At 45.2% G+C, this 27,758-nt stretch overlaps 1 protein-coding gene across 6 annotated transcripts in view; it reads right to left on the bottom strand.

The window, feature by feature from the left end:
• Positions 1–27,758, bottom strand: part of CLASP1 (cytoplasmic linker associated protein 1) — a 270,131-nt gene that overhangs the window by 131,255 nt on the left and 111,118 nt on the right. For all 6 annotated transcript variants that reach the window (XM_024734467.1, XM_024734471.1, XM_024734468.1 and 3 more), the window contains one exon: positions 24,617–24,684. In XM_024734467.1, coding sequence (XP_024590235.1) covers positions 24,617–24,684 — 68 coding nt within the window. The remainder of the gene's footprint in view (positions 1–24,616; positions 24,685–27,758) is intronic.

Raw genomic sequence — 27,758 nt, 5'->3', positions numbered from 1 at the left:
CGTCTGGAGCCTGTGCTCCGCAACAAGAGAGGCCGCGACAGTGAGAGGCCCGCGCACCGCGATGAAGAGTGGCCCCCGCTCGCCACAACTAGAGAAAGCCCGCGCACAGAAATGAAGACCCAACACAGCCAAAAATAAATAAATTAAAAAAAAAAAAAAAAAAGAGGTTTAACAGAATGGAAATTGGCTCCTGTTTCCCTGTCTGTGAAAAAAGAGTGATACTGCCCACCAACAGGGATCATCTGAAGGCAGCCCTCCTCCACTGCCAGCTCCGACAGACCTGGGGGATGCCCCCCTGTGACCACAGCCCTGCCTCAGGGCTGGGCGGGACCCAGAGGCTCTGCCCCACCTGCCACCTAAGTCACGGCAGAGCCTGTCTTTCTGCAGGATTGGGGCCAGGTGGAGGGCAGCCTAGCACTGCTGCAGCCCAAAGAAGGGAGGCCCCAGCCTAAGAGGGAAGCGGGAAGCCAGCAGAAGAAGGCAGAGCAGAAGTCGGGGTAGAGCAGAGGCCAACGCTGCGTCTGTGTGCCTGGGGACAAAACAAGACCCCTCGGTTACCCAAGCCAATTGATCCCCCTTTCTACTTATATACCTGGAGTGGAGGTGTACCATTTACAATCAAGGGGCTCTCTGTACCACTTGAAGGGGGTGTCACACAGATTAGAAAGAATATACGCAAAGGTAGGAAAACTCCAACTGCTCAACAAACAGCAGCTGTTACACTCTGTCACTGTGTGATGCCCTGAGTACAAAAAAGCAACCTTTCAAAAATATGTGGATTGGGGCTTCCCTGGTGGCGCGGTGGTTGGGAGTCCGCCAGCCGATGCAGGGGACACGGGTTCGTGCCCCGGTCCAGGAAGATCCCACATGCCGCAGAGCGGCTGGGCCCGTGAGCCATGGCCGCTGAGCCTGTGCGTCCAGAGCCTGTGCTCCGCAACGAGAGAGGCCACAGCAGTGAGAGGCCCACGTACCGCAAAAAAAAAAAAAAAAAAAAAAAAAAAATGTGGATGGAGCTGAAGAATTAGGAATAGAATTCTTTTTTCTTTAACTGAAGAACAGTTGATCTACAATGTTGAGTTAATTTCTCCTGTACAGCAAAGTGATTCAGTTATACATATACATTCTTCTTTTTAAATATTCTACCCCATTGTGGTTTTATCACAGGATACTGAATATAGTTCCCAGTGCTACACAGTAGGATCTTGTTGGTTTTTTGTCTTTTTATAAATTTATTTATTTATTTATTTTTGGCTGCATTGGGTCTTCGTTGTGGTGCAGGGGCTTCTCATTGTGGTGGCTTCTCTTGTTACAGAGCACAGGCTCTAGGTGCACGGGCTTCAGTAGTTGCCACACACGGGCTCAGTAGTCGTGGCTCGTGGGCTCTAAAGTGCAGGCTCAGTAGTTGTGGCACGGGGGCTCAGTAGTTGTGGCTCGTGGGCTCTAGAGAGCAGGCTCAGTAGTCGTGGTGCACGAGCTTAGCTGCTCCGTGGCATGTGGGATCTTCCCGGACCACGGCTTGAACCCGTGTCCCCTGCATTGGCAGGTGGATTCTTAACCACTGCGCCACCAGAGAAGTCCAGACCTTGTTGTTTATCCATCCTATATATAACAGTTTGTGTCTGCTAATCCCAAACTTCCAACCCATCCCTCCCCCACCTCCCTCCCCATTGGCAACCAGCAGTCTGTTCTCTATGTCTGTGAGTCCGTTCCTGTTTCATAGAAAAGTTCATTTGTGTCATATTTTAGAGGAACAGAATTCTTTTAATGCTCTTATAAAAGGCATAGAACTAATTCAGGTTATATAGTAAAAGAAATGTAGGAACATTTTTGAGAAACAGAAGAATGCCTCAAACTCCCTTCTGTAGAGCTGGTTCCAAAATGGAAGGAAGGATCCACCTGCCCCCTTGTCAAGAACCCTTGGGATGGTCTCAATGACAATTTTCTCAGGGTCACAGGAAAGAAATGTGTCATTTATAAGGTAAAGGGGAAAAAAAGCTAAATTAGGAATCTGCTTCCACCAAGTGGCACCAACTTTTAAATTCTCTCTAAACCCTCCACAGACTGCCTGTGACTTGGAAGTTCAAGTCCAAGGCACAGGGTCACCTGAAAGGTGATGTGGTCTCAGAATACCCACTTTGTTGCTTCTGTAACAAAACTGGATGGATGCCCAGAGGCAGTGGACTTGTCCCCTTGGGGGCGGGAGCAGGGGTTACTGGAGAGGACACCTCCTCAGAATACTAAGAGCACACCACGTGCAGCTTCCTTCCTTCGTCTCTTCTGCATTCATTTACCAAGGACACCTCTGTGCCCAGTACTCTGCTGGGAGGTGGGATGCAGACAGGAAGGCGTGGCTCTCATCCTGGAGTTCACGGTCCAGAGTGGGAAACAGACACACACAACCTGCAGCAGTTATGACTCATCGTGACGCTTTGCTCAAGGCACGCACAGGATATGCCAAGTGGGTACAGAAGAGGGGCACATAGAACAGGGCTGAATCAGCCAGAAAGGATTCCCTGTGCACCACCCCCCCCCCGCCCCGACCCTCTGACGTGACTCACTCCATCACTTGTGTCCGATACCGGAGGACTTCATGTGAACTGGGACCATGAAATGCTTCAAATGGGTGCACAGCCTACACGCTTCAGGAACACAGTAGACCATCACGCTGAGTGAACACACGGTGAGAGAGCACACATTCCAAAGACACCTCCCGGACAGACGGAGGAGGGGCAAGGGAAAGGGGACAAACTAGCCAGCAGCCCTCTGCACACAGACGGGTCCAGGAGCCCCACCGTTCTCGGACTATCCCCATCTTGGGCGCTGGGGAGCAGAGGACACAGTCGCCAAGTCGTGCCCAGCGGTTTGAGTTACTAAAGTTGGCATCTCCTGACCAGTGTGAAGGCCCAACTAAAACTAACCCTGTTAATACGATGCCTTCCCCAAAGAAAAGAACCCACAGCGACACAGCAATCATCAGGTACAGAAGATCAACCTTGAAGAAGAGTATCTCCCAACACACCTCAGAAAGACTATAAACTCATCCTTGGAACCAACCGAAAGGGAGGGACGCAAAGAGATGGCTACTTTATTATCCTGAGTAACTCAGGGGGTGAAGTAGGGAAGACGGGGATGGACCAGCCTTCCTGCCGGAAGAGCTGGCCACGGAGCTCGGGGAAGACTTGAACTGTCCCCGTATTAACATGGTCTGGTGAGCAACCACGAACTCCCGGCCAGACGGAAAACGTGGCTTTCCATTCTGCCAAGAATCGTCGTTCCCAGACACAGGTGTGTTAGTGCCTTAAAATCTGGACAGGTCCAGGGCGAGAGAAATGCAGGAGGAGCCTGCCCCAGGGGTGCCTCTCCCTCTCACGCTCCCTCTCACGCGAGGGTCACAGAGCGGGGACCTGGGACCGTCCTCCACGAGCCACCCAAACCCCGGTCACTCGGCCAGAGGAGGAGAGGGCACAGGGGGCTTAAATCAGCAGTCACCTGTGTGATTCTCTCTCTATTCCAGATGCCACAGGTGCTCTGGGGCAGAAGACAGTTCCTCACACAACTTGGAATCCCTCCTGCTTCAGCCCCTGCACAGAGCCCCGTAGAAAGTTTAAGTCAGTTCACTACTGACTCTTGTATTCTCTGGCCATGAATGTTTAGCTACCTTCAGGCTTCTCTCCTAGGAAACAAGATTATCAAAGGGATTACCAAGGGATTACACTAAATCCCATGAAACAGATCAGTCAAGCTCAGGACAGCTCAAAAAGAGATTCTAAGAAAGAATTAACCATTGTAATGAACAAACATTCACAGTCTTGTGAATTTTAAGAATCTGGCGATCCTTCCAAGTAAACATCCCTGAGTAACTGCAGCAAGAGTTTGGGTCTGTTTCATCTTCTCCAGCTATTACTGGGCCGTGTTTCTCTAGTGCAATTTTCATTCAATCTGAACAATTCCAGTCTTACCATCTGAAAAGTTAAAAGTCACATTTCAGTTGATGCTGTTCCATGGTGTTAAGAAGAATAGGGCCTTTGGATAACTGTAACACACACAGGCTAAAAACCGATTTGCTACCGCTAAGGCCTTAGTATCTTTTACTGAGCTTACTCTCTTAGCTACTTGGGAGTTCACAATGCCATGATTATTTACATAATTACAAAGCAAACATTAATAAAGCAAGAATCACTTGTTTGAAAATTTCAAAGTAGTTTGCTTTCTAAAATTCTTTTAATCTCGTCTGGGCCCATTAACTGTTAATGGCACTCAGATTTGTTGCTGTTATTTGTCTAGAGAATCATCCAGACTGAGTCCCTGCCGGCTAAGGGCTTCTAAGACAGACATTCTGATGCCTGGCCAGGTGTAGAGGCCACCCAGCTGCAGGCTAAAAACAGGAAGCAAGCAAAGGAAAGCTCAGGGCAATATCAACACCACGGGAGGCTGTGAGCCTGTGTATTTTAAGGGGAGAAAGTACAAGTAAGTACAGTTATACTACATAAGGTGCAGGATATCCTCAGAGAGGCTTCTGGTAAATTGTAAGCCTACTGCTGAAATTACTTGTCTGATAACTGTCCTTCACACTGATCATGTGCTTATTTCCTGGCCCTAAGAATAGGGCACGTGAGCACACAGACCACGCGGCTGCCACCAGGGCCAGCTCACCGTTACCCTGAGCCCCGCAGCCCTCCCCAGCTCCCAAGCCAATTCCCACCTGACAGCTTCCCAGTTACGCCAAAGGAGACCGCCATGTGAGGGTGCTTACGAGAGCAGACACCCTCGCTCCCCTCTGGCCACCGGTCAAAAGTCAGCCTCGCAGGCACCTCTGGGCAGACGGGGGGACCCCATCACAGCCCCTCAGCCCGGCTCAAAAATGTGCTCTGATAGCAGACTGCCTTCCAGTAGCTAATGGGCTCCTCCCAGCAGTGGGAGGGAAGAAAGCAGAGAGACGAAAAAGGAACCTGGTGGGGAAGAGGGAAGAAAAACAGAGGAGAGGAAAGGAATGAGGAGAGAATGGCAGGAGAGAACAGACGCTCTTTCTGAAGTTCTAATGCACGAGCAAAGCGTTGCTCTCCTTGAAGAAATTCACAAAAGGACCGCAGGCTGGCGGCTGCCTGACTTTGACAACCACCTCCCTCCTTTGTCCCTCCTGTCCCATCCGGTGACTGCAGGAGGGTCTAGTCCCTTCCGGACACTCTGCCAGGCCCTGGGAAGACAGGAAGAACGAAAGGGCAGGCTCCCCTCCCGCCCCGCAGGCAACCTGCGCTATAAAGAGAGAGAATACATTTGCAAACGCAAGTATGACAGATAACCCGTGATAAGGGTGATGCAGCAGAAGACCAGAGAGTAGAGCAGCGGAGGAGGGAAAAGGCAGAGGGGGTCGTGAGAGACATTTTAGACGGGGTGGCTTCCACCAAAGACCCAAAGCTCACCATCATCACAGGGGCGAGGATCACTCAGGCATCTCTGTCACGAGCAGAGAATTCAAGAGCAGGACGGGGAGAAAGGGTAGCGGCAAAGTTCCCATGTACCGTGAACAGCGAAGCAAAAAAGGGTAGAGAGCGTGCTCTCGCAGGAAAGGGCCCTAGGGCGGGGCTGTCCTTCCTCTCTGGAAAGGGCACCACGGACTCAGGACCCTGTGGCTCCAGCCTCGTGGCCACCAGCACGTGCAGGCAGCTGTTAGGACCGCCGTGACAGCCGCCCTAGCTGTGGGTGTCTGAACGCAGAGAGCCACACTCAAACCCGATTCTCGTTTCTGTCCAAAGAAACCCAAGTAAACTAAAGACACCAAAACTGAACTTTAAGATAGAGAAGACGGCCTTTCAATTGTTTTCTTTTCCAATTTCATTTTTATAAAAATCAAATGTACACACTTACTCAGCCCTGAACCTGGCTATAAGAAGAACCCACGGAGCCCATCCTAACTACTCTACTATTTTTCCTGCCTTGCTCAATCAGTTCTCCCAATTCCAAAGGTCAGTGGTAGATCTGTTTTCGATGTCTGGGCATCCGGTGCACACAGGTGGTACAGTCACATGTGCAGTCAGGTGATGGGCTGAGCCTAGAAGCAGCCTCTGTGTGCATGCCCACCAGAGAGGACGGGCCAAGGAAAGCGTTCCGACCTCAGCGCTACACGCTTTCGTGCTGGATAAAGACCCTGGCATTTCTAGCACGGGGGTAAACCAGTTAGTGTGCGGTTCCACTGAGAAAAGATAACAATAACTGGAGTTCAATCCTCCCCATGTGACTGTAACCTTGGGAGGTGGCGTGTGGTGAAAAGTACACAGGTTTCATAGAGCTCTTGTCCAGACTTTGACATCCCTGGCGTTGTTTTAGTTTAGACAAGTTACTGGGCTCCCCTGAGCCTGTCCCTCACCTGCAGAGTGAGCATCATTCACATACCCGTTACCTGTGTACTCAGAAGGTCTTTAGGTGCCCACTCTGTGCCAGGCCCTTAACTGGATGCCAATAGTTCAGAGAAAAAAGTGCTTCCCACTCTCAGAGCTGACGGCCAGCAGCACGGGGAGGCTTCAGAGAGGAAATTCCTAGAGGTTACAGAGGCCCAGGGAAGGGACCCCGAGGCCTCCGCACCATGACGGTGGTGCCTGGAAGCTGAGCAGTTGCTGAGCTGGGTGACGAGGAGTGTGGACTCCAGTGGGGTCCGTGTGTACCAAGTCCCTGGGCTGAAGAAACCCAGGCAGCGATCAGGACTGACCCCAGGGCAGTACAGGCACACAGACGGCTGAACAGGCTGGTAATTATCAATAATAATAACCCCAATCATCTGCATGGTAATAAGTTAGAGTAGGGCACTTAAACTTCTCACAAAAGTACTCTAGGGCTTCCCTGGTGGCGCAGTGGTTAAGAATCCACCTGCCAATGCAGGGGGCACGGGTTCGAGCCCTGGTCCAGGAAGATCCCACATGCCGCGGAGCAGGTAAGCCCGTGCACCACAAATACGGAAGCCCGCGCACCTAGAGCCCGCGCTCCCCAACAAGAGAAGCTACCGCGATGAGAAGCCCACGCACCGCAACAAGGAGCAGGCCTCGCTTACCGCAACTAGAGAAAGCTCACACGCAGCAACGAAGACCCAACACAGCCAAAAATAAATAAATAAATAATTTTTTCAAGTGCTCCAAAATTACACGAAGATATTTATTTATTTATCTATTTTTGTGTTACGTGGGCCTCTCACTGTTGTGGCCTCTCCCGTTGCGGAGCACAGGCTCCGGACACGCAGGCTCAGCGGCCATGGCTCACGGGCCCAGCCGCTCCACGGCACGTGGGATCTTCCAGGACCGGGGCACGAACCCGTGTCCCCTGCGTCGGCAGGCAGACTCTCAACCACTGCGCCACCAGGGATGCCCGAAGATATTTATTTTAAGTGAACATATTTGGACTTACATTTTTACTATTTCACGGAAAGGGGGGAGTTTTAAGCAACTTTAACTGCTGTGGACAAAATCTGCATATTGATGACTGAAAACTAATCTTCTAGGAATCAGCAACTAATCTTTCAAAACCTTGGGTAATCTCTGAATGGCACAGTAACAAAAATTACAATGGATCCTTTCCCTGATTTAATCTTCTTTTCTCCTTTTGACCACAGGACTTATTTTACCTTTGAACTTGGCCAAAAGGGTATTGTGCTTAATTAATGTCAGAAACCAAATCCCACAAATATCAGATCTACATTTTGCATTCGTCTGGAAATGTCATTTTAATTATCACTGTACCAACCCTGACCCAATTCTTCCTGACAACCACTACACAGGAGCAAAAGCAAGTCAGCTGGAAAAATCCAGAGCCAACTTTGGGAGAGGGTCCCTACCAGAATGTCTTCTCATATTAAAGCCACTGCACCAAGAGCTAGCTGCCTCTTGTGCAATAACCCTTCAAATCCTCCATCCCTGCTTTAATGACTTCATTCTCAAGAACCCAAGGGAGGCAAATAATCACACCTCTACGTAAGAAGAAAGAGAGAAATAAGATGACAATATAACTGACAATAAACAGCTACATTCTGATAAATCTTAGTCCTCTAAGGCCAGCCCCATCTCTACTCCAAGACACAAACCCACGTGAATCAAAGCCACATACAAATAAAATTCTAAGTTCAAGTGTCCAAAACTACAGTCATCTCCCCACACTCAAACCTGCTCACTCTCCGAGTGCCCTGCTTCAGCTGGTCCCAGCACCACTCAGCCCAGCAGCCATCTCCCACCACGTCCCCCCCGCCCCCCTCCTCTCACCTCACCCTGAAGTGCAGCTGGTATGGCTCTCACCTCCAACCCCTCCCCTTGTTCACACTTATTCGACCACTGATGTGCATCAGTACAGACTCAACACTTACACTCTGGGTCATAATCCGGGGCTACCTTATTGATCAAACGCTTCTCGCTCTAGCCTGTGAGAACCTTTCAGCTGCCCTCTGTGACAGCTGACATACCCCCGTCACAGTTTTGATTTCTTTTGGTTTGGTACGACCCTACTGTCCGGCGCTGCAAGACGCCCAGGCTCACTGTGTACATTCCCTGCTCCAGGCCTCAAATCTGCCATCCCCACGGACCCTGGCAGTGGTAGAAACCAAGATCGGAGTACTAGTGGCAGCTTCTTTTTAAGAGACCTTATTCTGCATCTGATTCTGTACCTTGTTTCTCTTAAGGGAGCTTCCATATCTAAACAAAAAGCTCAACCACGTCATTTTCAAGCTAAATCCAACTTTCACCTCCCGTTAGACTGTGTCTCCACATCACACAGGTGCTACATGCATCATCTCATTCACTCTCACAGCAGCTTGCCAACCTGAACACGAGGAACCGGGGCTGACGGACCAGCCGCCCGCCCAGGCCACACACTGTCCACGCAGACACAGATGCACACTCCAACGGAGGGGATCCGAAGTCCACATGCTTACGATCCAGTCAGCTAGACCCAAACATCACGTACAGTAACGATGACACTTTTTGGATGATTTAACCCGTCTGCACCAAACTGAGAACTTCAAGGAAAAACTTGTAAATTTCTCTTAGAGCTAAATTTCTTTCATTTAAAAGACCAGCATTTATTCTAAATTACGTCATTTCATTTTCTTTCTTTCTCTCTCTTTTTTTTTTTTTTTTTTTTTTTTTTTTTTTTTTTTTTTTTTTACTGGTGTTAAAGTCCCTTGTTTTCTGAAATAAGAGATACGGTGGGGGTTTTTGGTTGTTGCTATGTTATATTTGGTGAAATTAAAGTTGGTCACCCTGGGACTTCCCTGGCGGCACAGGGGTTAAGAATCTGCCTGCAAATGCGGGGGACACAGGTTTGATCCCTGGTCCGGGAAGATCCCACTCCACAAGAGAAGCCACTGCAATGAGGAGCCCGCGCACCACAACGAAGAGTGGCCCCCACTCTCTGTAACAAGAGAAAGCCCACGTGTAACAATGAAGACCCAATGCAGCCAAAAATAAATAAATATTTTTTAAAATAAAATAAAATAAGAAAGTTGGTCACCCTGTATCAGTCTCTCCATTCTCAAATCCCAGAACCGCCCCCCTCGGCCCCCACCCACCCATCACTGGGCAAACAACTGATTAGGGATGTCACATCTTCCAAGTGTCCAGATCACTATGTGTCTAAACAGGCCAATGCCTGTTTTAATAATATCTCTTTGAATGCTTACAGTTTTAAACTATTCCCTAAGGCATCTATACTGAAAATGGCACAATTTCAGAATCAAAGAAACAAAGCCAGGGTTTTATCACAACAGGGGCAAAGCACTGAGCTGGGTGACAGTTTGCTGGAAGGAGGGCGGGTTGAGGATGGCAGAAGTCCGGGGCCACCAGCCCATTTAGAGAACTCAAACCTCCCGTCTCCCCGCCTACTCCTCCTGAGGCTGCTGTGAGAATCAGAAAACAAAAACAAACAAGAGACATTCGTGAAAGTGCTTTGAAAATACTAAAATACGCAGAACCATAGTAGAAAATGGCTGGCATTATATTGTACAGACTGTTATGGGTCCCTTATTAACCATGGTTGACAGAGGAAGATTCAAATATGCCCCTGCTACAAGAAACAGCATTTAATCCTTGTTTCCTACTATACTTGCAGCTCCCTAGGGTAAAAAGTACCCTTTTAAATGCTTTTAAAGCCTGCACTTCGAGTAACAGTGACTAAGGAGACAGGTTATTGGAAAGGATTTATCAAGTGAGAGAACAGTCTTTATTTTAAAGTCAGAGCCACAAGGCTTTCTCCACGGTCTTTAACATAAAATGGTCAACCCCATAATTATGTCTCCCTGTTGTTTAAAAAAAAAAAATCTACAAGATGACAACGTTAAGACAAATGCCACTTATAAGTAACACACTTTCAAATCCTCAAATGAAGGGTTCTGAAAAGAGGTCACTTCAGAACGTGAATTATTTAGCTGTCCTGCCCAGGTTTTGATTTCCTGCAGCAACTTAAGCTGAATGCAGAATACTGTTAAAAGGGGTGAAATAAAAATGACCACTAGCAGTATACGCTTTCAATTCTCAACTTTAAAATATAATTAAGAAACATAATCCAGCATCTTCCAATATGTCCATTTTCGGCAAACTCAACCAAATTAAGAAGACAGATATACACACCTTAACAATCTACGGCAAAAGAACAGAGCCAATGAGCTGGACACATGCCAATTTCCCGGCAGGGAGACAAACAAACACTTGTTACCGTGCACAGTTTATTCTGTGTAATACCTATTTTCAGCTGAAGGGCTTGGAAATATCCTTCAGAGACAACAAGTTAAAAGCCTGCCAGGAAGCCCATCCCACGGGAAACCTAGACAGGGATACAGGTAGCTCACAGCACGTCCAAGGCACTCTTCTTCCAACACAAACCTCCATCACACGGAGCTCTTTCATATCCTTTCAGCACTGCCAAAACCTGGCAAAACCTCCGTGGCAAGACTGAAGGCTAATCAATAAGACCTTTGTAAACAATGCTTCTTTCATAGTTTTCCAGTTCCATCTGCGCATTTTAAAAATGTAAGTCTTTATTTTTAAAAGGAAAAAATTTTATACAATGATTCTCAAGACAGAAGCGGCACCCCTGCACTATTCTGATTTATATGTGTTTTTAATCTGCCCACTGTTGGGAAAACCATAGAAATTTCCAACCAGTAGAGTCCTTTCAAGACAGCCGATACTTATTAACAAATGTCTTGTAATTGCAAAATAATTTATTTTCATGAGCCATATACTGTGAATACACGAGAGCAGAAAAAAAAAGTTGAAAGCACATAAAATAAACAGAGGCTGATGAAAACACAGCTAACCTCGGCTCACTGTGCCTACTTGCTCTCTCCTGGTCCTTGAAGGTCAACACTAACCTTAATAGAGCCGCAGCTTCCACAATTTTTCCTGCCTAAATGCAAATACTCGTAACAATTATTTTCCTAAGTTTCATCCATGATCTTCAGTTCTCAAAGCAACGATAAAATACCTTAAATATCTTATTTCCTGGTTAAGCAGCAATAATTACAAACACTTTCCAGAATATATTAGAATAGCCTACCTTTCCCAGTGGTCATGACCGTCAGTGACCGCGGTACAAATAAAAACACTGCTCTGAAAGCTACACCTGCTCACAGGCACTGACGCCTCAGCAAACTCTCCACCCACAGGGCTTCTTCAGTGCGATCTGAGCACCAAGGACAGCGGCCGCCCTTATTCCAAAATGAAAGCCTACACTCTGCAGAACAGTGATTGTTCAAGGGGCGGGGGCACCTTTCCCATCTGACGCAAGTCGGGGAGCCCTCTTTAACACTGGTATTGAAAAAAATGTTAACCAACTACCTGACTCCCCCCTCCCCCGCCCCCCGGAAAAACAGAGAACGCTCTCAACATAAACTTTAAATGAGAAGAAAGTCACAAAGCTATGGCATTCCCACACAGATGATAAAGAAAGCTGTCAGCTGCAGCCTAAGCTACTTAAGCTGGCGCCAGAGACAGTCCCTTCCAGGCTATTTTAGGGGCGGTCTCCTTGGTGCAGCACAGTGCCCTTGCCAGTCTTGGAGTGCACCATCCCCGCGGCCGTGACTACGGAATCACTTGCCTAAGATACTGAGCCAGAATCCCAAACCTCCTAACATGCAGCGTCCAGTAAACAAGTGGGGGGAGGGCTGGGAACCCATTATCGGACCTGATCCACTTATTCACAACCACTGTTTTTAAAGACTGCACAATAACGGCGGCTTAGCTTCTTAATAAAGAAAAGACAATCAATTTGCCTTTCAATGAATGCTTTGTCCCAGCTATGCTGGGCAACAGTTCAGATCTTACCTAACAATCCATCGTCAGTCTATTCGTTTTCAGACCTGTAGTTCTCATTTCCAACAAACTTAGAGATGATATCTAACGTTCTTCAAATTATAAAATTTTTTAGTAAAACGACAGAGGGCAGGCTGCGTTTTGCAGCAAAATGACGCCCTAGATACATTACAATTTTCTGATTATCTACTATCTAGCTTACAGTTTTGTTAGCAAATAAGTATTTTTCCTCTAGCTACAGATTTATTATGGAATTTTCAAGATTGAACCAGCATGATACTTTCATTCTTTCCTCATGAACATGTCAGCTTTGCTCAAGAAACTCAAAAGCATGCACATTTTTAACCAAATTAACAACCATGGGCCTCATTTCAATCAAATCCAATTAAAGAACATTAAGTGGCTGCAGATAAAGGACAAATGACTAGTCTATAATTACTGGCTCTTTCATGCTGAAAATTCGATTCTCCCATGAGCATAAGCACATCTGCATGATTTTTAAAACGTACACAGAAAATAATTTGCTTTTTAAAACCCACAGAAGGAAAAACTGTAATTTTTGCTTCAAGGGGTTTGCTAATTATACGGAGATGGAAAAAAAAAGAAAAAAGAAACATCTATAAAACAACATATTTTTAACTCCCATATTCTTGCCATTCAAAACTGAAAGGCCTTCAGGTAACCTAGCAACAAAAAAGAATCATACAAAGATGAAGTATTCTATTACAGACAGAACACCCATTTCCAGTTGCTGCTCAGATGCTTTTTCACTGCTGTTTAGTCACAAGTCTTACACTTCTAAAACATGAAGTCCGTGGCATTTATATAAATATAATCGATTACACATCTTAGAACAATATAATTTTGAACATGTCAAGAAATACAACCCAAGACAAAACCCATTTCTTCCCTAAGAGTCCTGCTATTACATTAATAGTTCCTTTCAACTTAGCTCAAATCCAGAGCTTTTATTTCTTACTCAAAGGAGCATTGTTCACAAGTAACGAAAGAAAAAACATATAAATTAGAATTCATCAAAATTAAAAACTTAGATGCCAAGAAAGTGAAAAGACAACCCACAGATGGGGAAAAAATACTTGCAAATCAAATATCTGATAAGAGTCTTGTTGTCTAGTATATATAAAGAACTCTTTTAGCTCAACGACAAAAAGACAAATAAACTACTTTAGAAACGGGCAGAGGACTTGAAGAGAGATTTTCCAAGTAAGATCTACAGATGACCAACAAGCACATGAAAATATACTCAGCACCATCAGTCATGAGGGAAATGCAGATCAAAATAATGAGATACCGCTTCACACCCACTAGGATGACTGTCATTTTTTAAAAAGAAAAGAAAAAACGGTGTTTTTTGTTTTGTCTTCTTGGAGAGGACGTGGAGAAAATAGAACCCTCACACATTGCTGGTGGAAATATAAAATGTGGAAACCATGGTGGGAAACAGTTTGACAGTTCCTCAAGAAGAGGAATATGCAATTCTTCAAACACAGAATCACCACAGGATCCAGCAATTCCACTTCTAGGTATATACTCAGAAAGGACTGAAAACACGCTCAACAAAAATCTGTAAACTATTCACCATACCAAAAAGGTAGCAACCATCGAAATGTTCATCACTGGATGAATGGACAGGATCAAGAGAAGGTGGTCCAGCACCACGACACGCACGAACCTTGAAAACATCACGTTAAATGAAACAAGTCACAGACATCAACACGTACTGTGTGGGTCCATTTACATGAAATGCCCAGAACAGGCAAGTCTGTAGAGTAGATTCGCAGCTGCTGGGGCAGGGGTGGGGGTTAGGGAATTAGGAAGGTGACGGCTACGCACACCGGGTTTCTCTCTTGCGGTGACAAAACTGTTTTATAACTGACTGTGGTGATGATTGCACATATCTGTAAATATGCTAAATATGACTGAAGTATATACTGTAAGTGGGTGAATTGTATGGTACGTGAATTACACCTCAAAAACACAATTTTTTAAAAAGTGCATTATCGTTAAAGGAAACGTGCATTCAATTTTAAATGTATACTCCAAAATCACCCAAAACTCTACAAGAAACACAAGTATGAGAGTTATTCTCAAATGATGTTCTATTTATTTAAAAATAAAATGAATATATCCCTGAGATGGAGCAATGGAGGAGAAACCTATCATTTTGAGCACCAACCCCATCCGGGCACGGCTGGGAGCTTTACACCCGACCTCATTTACCCTGCAGAGCACAGGAGCGAGCCGGCTCCCAGGAGGGAAGCGCGGTGCCCCGAGTCACACGGCCCGCGTGTGGGGGCAGAGAAGCCTTTCCTAAGGAGGAACGATGGCCACACCCGTCCACAGCAGCCCCTTTCGGCTTCTCCCTGACGCTCTGTCTACCTGTCCCGTGGGGGACTCGGGCACCCACACTCCAAAACGGACACCTGCTGTGGCCACACACAGTCACCACTCATTAAAGTGTTAGGTCCCTGTTGAGTCACTTGTTAAGTCCTCCTGCTGTGAACAGAGGCTGAATTTTCACAAATGGGGTTTGAGAGACAGATCACTCAACAGACGGCTTGTCGGGTCAGCCTAGGAAATACACACGTACGAATCAAACACGGCGGCCTTCCATCCATCAGAACCCTGGCCCAAAGGCAGTTCAGGAACCTGGAAATGAGCCCCATGTTTCCATCCTCTCTTTGCCTTTGACTCATTTCTTCCTCAGGTCTAACTCTCATCTGGTACCCAAGAATCCATAGGGAAAAGCAGAAAACAAGAAGGACTGGGGTACCTCAGGTACGAAGTTTCCACGTATGCACTCTGTGTTATCAATAATAAGAGATTACAGAGGAAAACACTGATGCCCCTCAAACGAGCCAACCCCACAGGACTCACCAGGACTAAGAACAGAAGACAGACGGAGGTGTTTGGGGCCTAGAATGCCCTGTACTCAGGGGGCTAAGAGTCCAATGCAGAAGAGGGACATCGGTCAAATCACCAAATGCAGCAAAGTAGGGGATGCTTGGAAGTGTCCAACAGGTAGGTCAGGGAAAGCTTTCTAGAGCCAGAGGGAGGGAATACTGAGCTGGAAAGGATGAGGAACAGCGAGATAAGAAAGAGGAGACAGAAGAGACGTGCAGCAGGGTCTCAGAGGAAGGGTAATGAGGACAGGTGGCCCCAGGGGAGGGCCGGGCTGAGAAGGCTGCAGCAGGCCGCTAAGGACTGGGGGATATCTTGAGAGCAATGAATTGAAACAGGAAGAAGATTTTTTTTTAATCATGTGAGTAGTGAGGGCAGGAGGCAGAATCCACCTGCAACACAGAGCTGCCCGGAAAGCCTTCGTCTAACCCTATGGGACGGAAGCCCTCCCCACAGCCACCATCAGCACGCAGCTAACGTATGATGTTCACGCCTTTCCCTCCGCTTGAAACAAACAGGAGTCACCACCAACTGTAATTTGTTTTCCTCTGTTCTTATAAATTTATTTATTTAATTTATTTCTTTTTGGCTGCGTTGGGTCTTCGTTGCTGCGCGGGGCTTTCTCTAGTTGCGGCGGGCGGGGGCTACTCTTCGTCGCGGTGCGTGGGCTTCTCATCGTGGTGGCTTCTCTTGTTGCAGAGCACAGGCTCTAGGCACATGGGCTTCAGCAGTTGTGGCTCACGGACTCTAGAGCGCAGGCTCAGTAGTTGTGGCACTCGGGCTTGAACCCGTGTCCCCTGCATTGGCAGGTGGATTCTTAACCACTGCGCCACAAGGGAAGCCCCCCCTGTTCTTAAAAGTAGACGATAACAACGGTGTGCTTATTTTTGGGAGATTAATGCTTGCAAAATTCCTAAGAAGAATATACCTAATCTGGAACTGATGCTCATTTTCTATATTAATGTTTCTACTAAAAAATACAGAAAGGGCCAGGCCCACGTCTTGAACCCGACTTGAATGACATAATGTGTTCCAGCTCTTCTTCACTTACAGCCCATTATTTCTGATGAATGGAGATGAAACAAGACCTGGTGAAGCTGGGTGGTGCCCACATGGGGCTCCATTATTCTCATCTATGCACTTTAGCATACATTTAACATTTTCCAAATAAAGAAATGAAAAGGGACGGGGGTCAGAAGACCTTGCTCTGAGGCCGCCCCCAGGAGCGCCCAGAGAGTTTGGCTACAGGCTGTGTCCACCTTCAAGGATCTGACCTGCTCAGACTTCTGAAAAGTGAACATCTCTCAGGCTAACATCAAAGTGACAGTGCAGGTAATACTTATAAATGTTTTTAACACTGTCCTGGCTGAAGGAAAAAGGAGACAGGAGAAGACCTCCTGGCCTCAGTCTCTTCCACCACAGAGCAGTCTTCATCCAGAGAGAAAGATCGGTCCCCTCATTTCGGCGACGTCGCACAACAGACCAGACCGGGGGGAGGAGGCAGGGGGACCGCGAGCAGGTGGCTTCAACAGTGCGGGCAAAGGGGCTGGAGAAGAGCGCTGGGGCCACTGAGAGGCGGCCACAGCCACAGGAGCCAGTGGCGAGGCACCAGGCGGGGAGGAAGGTGGGGCCTCCGGGGTGACAGGCAAGTCCTGGTTCACACGCCTGGGTGGACAGTGGAGCGGTCATCCACGGGAGATGTACAGAGAGAAGCTAGGACGAGGTCATGTTGAGGTGTTCTGGGTTTTGTCTTTGGGACATGAGTCTGGGTACGTGTCTCCAATACAAGAAGAAATGTCAGACAGGCAGCTCCTTCACATACGGTTAGCAGCATTGAACGCATTTATGGAAACATGTTATCTGGCTAGTAAACAGAGTTCCGGCCATGGAAAATTATAACCCAGAGGAGAGCACTGCCTGAGAAAGAGAAAGGCATAGCACCAAGCCAGCCTTAAGAATTTAGTGGCAAGTAGCAGACAGCAAACCTAGAAACAACAGCCCAACAGCAGGAAAAAAACATCAAAAGGCGGTTAGGCCAGAGGAGGCAAGGAGGAAGGATGCTTCCAGGAGGAGGAGATGGGGCTCAGCAGTGTCCAGCATGGTGAGAGGCCGGGCAGGGTGAAGACTGGCAATGCCAGCGGGTGGAGTAGCGTGGCCATCACCCCGTAACAGCGCCAGCAGCTGTGTCGGTGACGTGAGCTGACCCCGAGCCTGGAGCAGTCTGAGGAGGTGACTAGGCGAAGAGACTGAGAAAGGGAATACAGATGTTTCAAAAAGTAAACCACAGGCCCATGACAGAGTCACTTACACTGGGCCACACCACCAGAGTGGGGCTGAATACCTAACCCAACTGCTGCTTCAACCTCCCTACCAACTGCGGTCTCACGGGGTCGGTCAGGAATTTCCCGGTCGGCACCAAGGAGGTCACCCGTCTCATGGGCGACCTCCAGCCCCAGTGAAGGTGAGGTCACTGCCACACAGACCCGTCCCGTCCCCCACAGGTGGGTTACTTTAGCCTGAAATAATCTTTTCTGTTTATGACTTCCTTGTCTTGCCTTTAAAAAACCTTTCCCTTTCTCTACTCCTTTTGGAGCAACCCCCCAGACACACACACCCTCGCTAGATGGGATGCTCCCCAACTCAAGACTCGTTCAATAAAGCCAAGTAGATCTTTAAAATTTACTCAGTTGAATTTTGTTTTTTTTTTTAACACAGCCATCTCAGGATAAGTTTGCTGTACAGGGGAGGAGAGAAGCAGAGCAATGAGAATGGCTGGAGATATACGTATGCGTGTTTTTACTGAACGACACTTGGCATGCTTAAAAGTCAACAGGCCAGACAAGGGGCGGGGGGGGCGCGAGGGGTGAGAACAAGTGCAGGCCAACCTCTCTCATGAAGTTAGGTGCAAAACTCCTCGACAGGGTACTCGCAAACTGAACACAACACTGTATAAAAAGAACTGTACACTATGACCAAGTGGGATTTATTCCAGGTATGCAAGAGTGGATTATCACCTGAAAAAAATCCATCAATATAACTCACAATATCATCAGGCTAAAGAAAAACAATATCAATTGACATCAAAAAAAGCATTTGAAAACAAAAAAAGCAACACCCTAAAAGGAATCCAGATTGGAAAGAGAGAAGTAAAACAATCTCTATTCACAGATTAAATGACCTAGTATATAGAAAATCCTAAGGAATCCACTGGAGAGGAAAAATCTAGCTAAAAAATGGGTTAAGCAAGGTTGCCAAATACAAGATCAAATATAAAATTCTACTTTATTTCTATATGCTGGCAAAGAACAATCCAAAAATAAAATGAAGAAAAGAATTATATTTATAATATGACCAAAAAGAATAAAATACTTAGGAATAAATTTAACCAAAGTAGTGCAAGACTTATAAATTGAAAACTACAAAACATTGTTGAAAGAATTCCAAGACCTAAATAAATTGAAAGGTATCTTACATTAATGGATTAGAAGGCTTAATGCTGTTAAGATGGTAATATTTCTCAAACTGGTCGACAGGTTCAACACAGTCCCTACCAAAATCCTGTAATTCATATGGAAATGCAAGGAACCCAGCAGAGTCAAAACAATCTTGAAAAGAAGAACAAAGTTGAAAAGCACAAACTTCAACCCAAATGTCCTTCAACTGTTGAGTGGATCAACAAAACATGGTGTATTTATTAAAAAAAATGTTATTCAGCCATAAGAAGGAATGAAGTACTGACATATGCTACCAGGTGGATGAACCTTGAAAATATTAAGTGAAAGAAGCCATACACCGTATGATTCCATTTATATAAAATGTCCAGAACAGGCAAATCCACAAAGACAAAAGACAGGTTGTCAGGGACTGGAAGGACAGGGAAACAGCTAGTGCTAACGGGCACAGGTTTTCTTGGAGCTGCTGACAATTTTCTAGAATTAGACAGTGGTGATAACTGCACAATTTTCTGAATATATGAAAAACCACTGAATTATGCACTTTAACAAAGTGAATTATTTTGGTATGAATTATATCTTAATATTTAAAATATGCTGATGATCAGGCTTCCCTGGTGGCGCAGTGGTTAAGAATCCGCCTGCCAATGCAGGGGACACGAGTTCAAGCCCTGGTCCGGGAAGATCCCACATGCCGTGGAGCAACAAAGCCCGTGCGGCACAACTACTGAGCCTGCGTTCTAGAGCTCGTGAGCCACAACTACTGAGCCCGCGAGCCATAACTACTGAAGTCTGTGCGCCTACAGCCCGTGCTCCGCAACGAGAAGCCACCACAAAGAGAAGCCCGCGCACCGCAACAAAGAGTAGCCCCCGCGAGCCGCAACTAGAGAAAGCCTGCGAGCAGCAATGAAGACCCAACACAGCCAAAAATAAATAAATAAAATATGCTGATGATTTCAGAAAAAAGTGCAACACCCATTTGTAATAAAAAGCCAGATAAGTAGGAATGAGGTAGTAGAACTACCTCATCTTGCTAATGAACACCTACAAAAAGACCTACAGTTAACATCAAACTTAGTTATGGAAAACTAGGACTGGGAACCAGGCAAGGAGGTCCACTCTCACCACCCTTATTTTACATATGGCAGAAGTTCTAGCCAGTGCAATAAGGCAAGAAAAGGAAAGAAAAAGTATACACATCAGAAAGAGACAAAACTGTTCCTGCTTGTGGATGACATGACTGTCTACGCAGAAAATCCCAAGGAGCCAACAAAAACTCCTAGAACTAACAAGAAAGTTCAGAAAGGTTGCGATACAAGCTGTATAAACAGCAAGCAGGAGAAAGCAGAGGGTGGATGGGTTGAAAAAAGTAGAAGACTCAATGGTCTGAAGTCCAAAAGAGTTCAAAGAATGCTTTTACACTGGATGGGGACTTTTATTCTGCTGCTACTGCAGCTTCTCTATGCTACCTGCTACCTAAATGTTCAATGGCTCCAGCAAAGAAGAAAATGAGGTGGTTTATTTTTTGACAGCAATTAAACACCTTGCTGGTCTCCCAAAGTTACTGATGAGAGACCAAGCTATTTGGGTTAGGAATTCTAAAACCTTTATATATGCGCCTTTCCGTTATTCTATTCTGGCTCTAACAATTAAAATAGTAAGTCTACGCATCAACAGGCATACCTCGTTTCAGTGCACTTTTTCATTACTGTGCTTTGCAGGTACTGCGTCTTTTTGGTTTTGTTTTTTTACAAATTGAAGGGTCTGTGGCAAACCTGCGTCAAGCAAATCTACTGAAGCCATTTTCGCGAACAGCACTTGCTCCCTTTGTGTCTCTGTGTCACAATTTGGTAATTCTCACAATATTTCCAACTTTTCTATTATTACTGTATTTGTCATAATGATCTGTGATCAGTGATCCTTGATGTTACTATTGTAAAAAGATTATGACTTGCTGAAGGGTCTGATGATGTTTATCATTTTTTTAGCAAATAAAGTATTTTTTAATTAAGGTATGTACACTGTATTTTTTTTCCAGATATAATGCTATCGCACCCTTAAGAGACTACAGTATGGTGTAAACGTAACTTTTATATGCACTGGGAAACCAAAAACTTCACGTGACCCATTTTATTCGCGTTACTGCAGGGGTCTGGAACCGAACCTGCAATGCCTCCTAAGTATGCCTCTACAGTAAAAAGCTGAACAGGTCTCTAAGAAATTTTGAGTTAAGGCTTTCTTACAATCTGTTATTTTTTAACACAGAGCCTAACAGAACTGTTTTCATCCTCAACCCTACCCCTTTAAGCACACACAGACACACACACACACACACACACACACGGACACACACACATACATATGCACATTTCACAAAAATAAGGAAATGGGGGGGGCAATATTCACACCTGGACAATTAGAATAAAATGTTGCTGGGATGCTCCCAACGCCACAGGGTTTTGGTATTCCTGATGATTAAATCATATTGTCAGTTCATTAAAACTCACAGAATATTCAAGATATATGTGAATCAAGCCATCATGCTGTATCCCTTAAACTTATACAGTGATGTAGGTCAATTATTTCTCAATAAAACTGGGGAAAAAATACTCATGGAGTGCATATATATAATCTTCTAGGCAAGGCCGCCAACATGGTGTGGTCTTTCTCCCCATTGCCAGCACTGTAATGAGATTCTGTCTCATATATAATAAAGGCATGAAGCACAAACTTGCTTTTCTGCCACCAATGCTACCTCCTTGCCCATTACTTTCCATCTTGGTGTCAACAAGTTTTAAACTGGAAAACCACACGAATACACACACACACAATTAAAAGCATGTGTCAAGCTGGTCTCTTCAATAAGTGATGCTGGGAAAACTGGACAGCTACATATAAAAGAATGAAATTAGAACACTCCCTAACACCATACACAAAAATAAACTCAAAGTGAATTAAATGTAAGGCCAGACACCATAAAACTCTTAGAGGAAAGCATAGAACACTCTCTGACATAAATCGCAGCAAGATCTTTTTAGACCCACCTCCTACAGTAATGAAAATAAAAACAAAAATAAACAAATGGGACACAATTAAACTTAAAAGCTTTTGCACAGCAAAGGAAACCATAAACAGAAAGAAAAGACAAACCTCAGAATGGGAGAAAATATTTGCAAATGAAACAACTGACAAGGGATTAATCTCCAAAATATACAAACAGCTCATGCAGCTCAATATCAAAAAAACAAACAACCCAGTGAAAAAAACGGGTGCAAGACCTAAATAGACATCTCTCCAAAGAAGACATACAGATGGCCAACAAACACATGAAAAGATGCTCAACATCACTAATTATTAGAGAAATGCAAATCAAAAGCACAATGAGAGGGCTTCCCTGGTGGCGCAGTGGTTGAGAGTCCGCCTGCCGATGCAGGGGACACGGGTTCGTGCCCCGGTCCGGGAAGATCCCACATGCCGTGGAGCAGCTAGGCCCGTGAGCCATGGCCACTGGGCCTGTGTGTCCGGAGACTGTGCTCCGCAACGGGAGAGGCCACAGCAGTGAGAGGCCCGCGTACCGAAAAAAAAAAAAAAACAAAAAACAAAAAACAAAACAAAAGCACAATGAGGTATCACCTCACACCGGTCAGAATGGCCATCATCAAAAAATTTACAAACAATAAATGCTGGAGAGTGCGGGGAGAAAAGTGAGCCCTCCTACTCTGTTGGTGGGAATGTAAACTGGTGCAGCCACTATGGACAACAGTATGGAGGTTCCTTAAAAAACTAAAAATAGAGCTGCCATATGATCCAGCAATCCCACTCCTGGGCATATATCCAGGGAAAACCATAATTCGAAAAGATACATGCACCCCAGTGTTCACTGCAGCACTATTTACAATAGCCAGGACATGGAAACAACCTAAATGCCTATCAACAGAGGAACGGATAAAGATGTGGTATATATATATATATATACACAATGGAATATTCTCAGCCATAAAAAGGAATGAAATAGTGCCATTTGCAGGGACGTGGACAGACCTAGAGACTGTCATACAGAGTGAAGTAAGTCAGAAAGAAAAAAACAAATATCATATAATATCGTTTATATGTGGAATCTAGAAAAATGGTACAGATGAACTTATTTGCAAAGGAGAAACAGAGACACAGATGTAGAGAACAAACAAACTTATGGATACCAAGAGGGGAAGGGGGGGTGGGTGGAATGAACTGGGAGATTGGGCTTGACATATATACGCTACTATGTATAAAACAGATAACTAATGAGAACCTGCTGTACAGCACAGGGATCTCTACTCAATGCCCTGTGGTGACCTAAATGGGTAGGAAATCTAAAAAAGAGTGGATATATGTATACATATCGCTGATTCACTTTGCTGAACAGCAGAAACTAACACAACATTGTAAAGCAACTATACTCCAATAAAAAAAAATAAGCGTAAAACAAAACAAAATAAAAAACAAAAATACAAAATAAAAGCACGTGTCTAGCAATTGGCTGGACAGCTCTGCCCACACACACTGTCAACCCCCCTCATCACTGGTCTCAGCTCTACCAATGATACAGTTGAAAGCACAAAGAAAAGTATATATAAAAGTAGAGGGTAATATGCAGAAATTATGCCATGGTTAAAACTGCATACAAATTATACAGTTATAGGAAAATTAATTAGAAGATAATACAGAAAAATGAAAACTGATTTGCTGGTGATAGCAGAATCATAATTAATCTTTTTTATTTTAATACTGTAACGATTTTACAAATGTATGAAAAAGAAATTTTAAAAAAGCATTTTATAAGAAACATGCTATTTAAAAACAAATTCCGTACTGGTAACGACGGGTACACAACTAGAGTGTGAGCTTAAAGACCTGGATTCTGTTTCCTGCTCTGCCCTCAAGTACTATGTCCCTTTGCAGGAAATCACTCAAACTTCTTTAACAGCCTCAAGATAGTCAAAATCTGAAGGCTACGCTATGGTCTCAGATCCCTAGCAATCCTGAAACAGCTATGATACAGTGATGTATCCAACGTTAGAAAACTTCTTGTTGGCAACGGACTTTCTGATGACTTCCAAACGGCGTTAAGGATAAAGAAGAGAAAAAAAACCAAAGTTCTTACCCTCATGAATAAACAAAAAAACAGTTCTGCAGTAATATTCATTAAGGAGGAAAGTCACATCAGGTGAGGGCAGAGAGCGTTCCCTTACAACACTGGGTGCGCTGTTCTGGACGCCTGTGTAATGAAGCGAGACTGCAGCCGAGCTCTGGGTGGGATAAGGAGGAGGCCCTAATGACAGCTGGGAACAAGTGCCTCAAGCAGATGGAATCACAAGCACAGAGGCCCTGAAGCAGGAGAAACATGCTAAAAATTAGCAAGGAAGCCAACAGGCTGGAGCCAAGAGAACTTTCAGGAAGAACAATGGTAGATGACCTCAGAATGGGGGCTGCAGGTCAGGCAGGGCCCAGTGGGGCACCGTGAGTCACTGCACTGGGAAACCTCTGGGGGATTCTGATGAACAAGGGATTAACGTTACTTGCGCTACATTCTAAAGGGATCAGTCTGGCTGCTGAGTGAAAAACAGACTTTAGGTGTGGGGCGAGAATAAAATCAGGAGTGCAGGCAAAACACCGTGATGGCTTGTACTAGGAGGAGAGAAGCAGTTACACGGGGACTCTTTGGGATTCTAGATGTATTTTTAAAAATAAAGGCAACAGGATTAGCTGGTGGATTCAGTGTAGGTTATAAAAGAAAGTCAATGACAACTCCATAGTTTCGAGCTTGGGAAAGTGGGTAAATGGAGGTTAAATCTTGAGACCTAGAAACTCCTATCAAGGTATCAAATTCAGCTATTCAGGAATAGCATATAGTGTAAGTAATACTTATGCTAAAAGTGGAAGTGAAGAAGCAAAAGTAGAATGGTTGCTTTTTCTACTCACCATTTGCAGACTGTATCATGTTTCCAGATTTTTGGACTTCATCAAATTTTGTAAAAATTACATTCAACCTGTATGAAAAAAAAATATATATATTATACAAACTATTAACCATATTACAATTACATTAACATATTTACAATCATAGTATACACTGAAGGTGAGTCTCACTCATTGATAACAGACCCATCTAACAACAACAGTCGCTATGCTAACAGCATTATCAATAGCCAACAATGAGTGAGCACCTGCTTATTACAAGCCAAGCACCGACCTAAGCTCTACCTGAAAAATCTCCTCTGATTCTTGTAACAGCTGTATAAGGGGTTGTCAGTATCCCCATATTACAGACGAGGAAATCAAAACCCCCTTACTTAAGGTAACACACTTGGTCAGGGTAGAGATGCCAGCCCTGAGAGTAAGAACCCAGAGCCCAGGCTCTCAGACATTATACTAAACTGACTGACGTCTCTACACAAAATGTATGCATCATGAAAACTGTTTATATCTCCTATTTCTGTCTAAGCACAGACTGCTGATTACTCAGGACAAAGATTTTCAAAATGCATTGATATTACAGTACAAAGGCTTTTCTGTGACTTTTGCTTATTTTAAAAATGCTGTAAATAATTTCTCTAGAAGCAAATGTTGTGACTGGATAATCTTCAGCTTAAAAATCTGCATGACATGTATTTTCTATTAGTGGATCATTTTCACCATGACATTTTAAAAGAAGCAAAACTCCTTAACCACCAAATATTCCATCCTAGTGACACCAAAAATGAGAGGAAAACTGGGGGTGGGGGTGGGGTTTACCTTGTAGGAAAAGTCAAGAAAAAAGAGGCTTTCCGAACGAAACACAGATATATTGGAATAAGCCTAAAGGATGAGATTCCAAAGTCACGCACTTTTGCATTGAAACCTACGCCACCCATTTTCCAGGACTAGACTAGAAACGTTAGCACCTTCCTACAAACCAGCCTGTCATACAAGCTCTAATCATTTCAAACATGTTTGATTTCCTTTCCAAACAGGATGGAAGCCCCTTGGGTATAGGAATGGGACCTATATTATCTTTGGTATTCTGTGTACACCACACATCACATCATGCAGGAGGGTGACATCACCGAATGAGAAGGCTGGTGCCTGGTCCTGCCCCCACGCGCAAGGTGGAAAACTAGGTAGTTCACACACTCCTGTCTCAGCTCATGCACTCGTTCATTGGCTGAGCCAGCACTGAACTAGCTAGATGCTGAGTGTGGGAAGGTCCCACCCTCTAGAGCTCCTACTTACCTCTACTTCATTCTATTCTACTTAGACTGTGACATTCTAGGAAACAAGAGAGCCAAAAATATTCATAAGCAAACACTTGGTAAGTGAAGGGGATGAACCAGCCTGATGACACGGCCCCTCCCGCTTCCCGTCCCATGGCGGATATTGATCTTTTCAACCCGTCTTTCCATCTAAGTCCAGGTGTAGCCTCAGAATCCTTCCCAAAACTGCTCCAGGCAGCTACGACCAATGAATCAAAGTCGGCACTGAGTTAAAGTTCTATTTGTCATCCCAGGACCAGATGAGTAAAACTATTGCTCGCTTGCAACTCCCGTGGTTACTAAAAATCTGGAAAGATGCCTTAGAATCAAGTTCTTATGATGTTCCCATCACCTGCCCTTTGATAAGTAACAAAGATCCCCACTGGCTTAACAAGCCCATAAATAATATCCCTACACAGGTTGCCGGGGCCTGCCCTGACCAAGTTACCACTTTATTGCATCACAGCCACACCCTCTGACGTGAGCATGTCTGCAAGGCTGCCCAATGGGGACAAAGGGCACCTCCAGCTGGTTGTCCCTGAAATCACTGGGAGGGGCGAGTATTTCCTCCGTTCCTGGGAGAGCGTTCACCATTATCGATGGCAACTGTGGAAGCACCTGTAGATTCTCTGTAGCTCGCAGGTAGGGTCTCCTCACAGCGGCCACGGGACCCACAACCGGTAGGCCCAGACAACTAGGTATGGGAAGGCTAAGATGATTACCGTTGTTGGCACCTGCACCATAATTCAGAATTACTTCAGGCAGGCGTCCTTTCCCGCTGCTTTCCAGCTCCTGCCTCGACAGCTGCCTGGACAATGGCTCCTGTCCAGATGACCACCCCCGGATCACAGGAGCCTGGCTTTATGACAGTCCAAGAGCAACAAAACCTCCCCTGGGAATGCCTTCTGTCTCCTAGCCCTGAGCACAGCAATACAAAATGCCTCTCCCATGACCTACCAACTTGCACAAGTCTGAAAGGGTGAGTTTTACAGGTTCAAAGACGTTGAATACATAACTAACGATTACCCTCTGAAGCCACCAATTTTTTTGCACTTTCTAAATTTTAAATCTTTGGATCTCAAATATAAAATAAATTTCTTCACTAGTTTGACAAATAACTCAATACCATTTTCCTCTGATTTTTCTGAATTTAAATTTTATTTTCAATTCTTCAATGCAACTGGTGTTTATTTTACTGTAAGATTTAGATCTAATTACGCCTCCCTAGAATATTTTATAAGTTTAAAATAATCTCCTAAAAGCAAATACTAGTAATCTCATAGTAAACAAGCTCCAGTTCTACACTCAGAGTTTATAATTGGCTTTTCAGTCCACTACTCTTAAATATGAGTATGTACCAAGGATTATAAACTATATGAGCAAAGCTTGTTATATGAAAAAGTGAGACCAAAAGGAACACACACATACCCCCAAATCCCAATTTAGAGAAAAGACTATGAACAGTTTGTTTTTTTGCGGTACGTGGGCCTCACTGTTGTGGCCTCTCCCGTTGCGGAGCACAGGCTCCGGACGCACAGGCTCAGCAGCCATGGCTCATGGGTCTAGCCGCTCTGCGGCATGTGGGATCTTCCCGGACCTGGGCACGAACCCGTGTCCCCTGCATCAGCAGGCAGACTCTCAACCACTGTGCCACCAGGGAAGCTCCAAACAGTTTTTAATATATTATTTATATTTCCAAAGAGATGAGAAAATATTTTAATTATAAAAGCACACAGGGGGCTTCCCCGGTGGCACAGTGGTTGAGAGTCTGCCTACCAGTGCGGGGGACACGGGTTCGAGCCCTGGTCGGGGAGGATACCACATGCCGCAGA

The sequence above is a fragment of the Neophocaena asiaeorientalis genome, unplaced genomic scaffold (assembly GCF_003031525.2).
Source record: "Neophocaena asiaeorientalis asiaeorientalis breed wild unplaced genomic scaffold, Neophocaena_asiaeorientalis_V1.1 scaffold32, whole genome shotgun sequence".
NCBI classification, from domain to species: Eukaryota; Metazoa; Chordata; class Mammalia; order Artiodactyla; family Phocoenidae; genus Neophocaena; species Neophocaena asiaeorientalis.
This window is presented reverse-complemented; position numbering and strand designations above follow the sequence as displayed.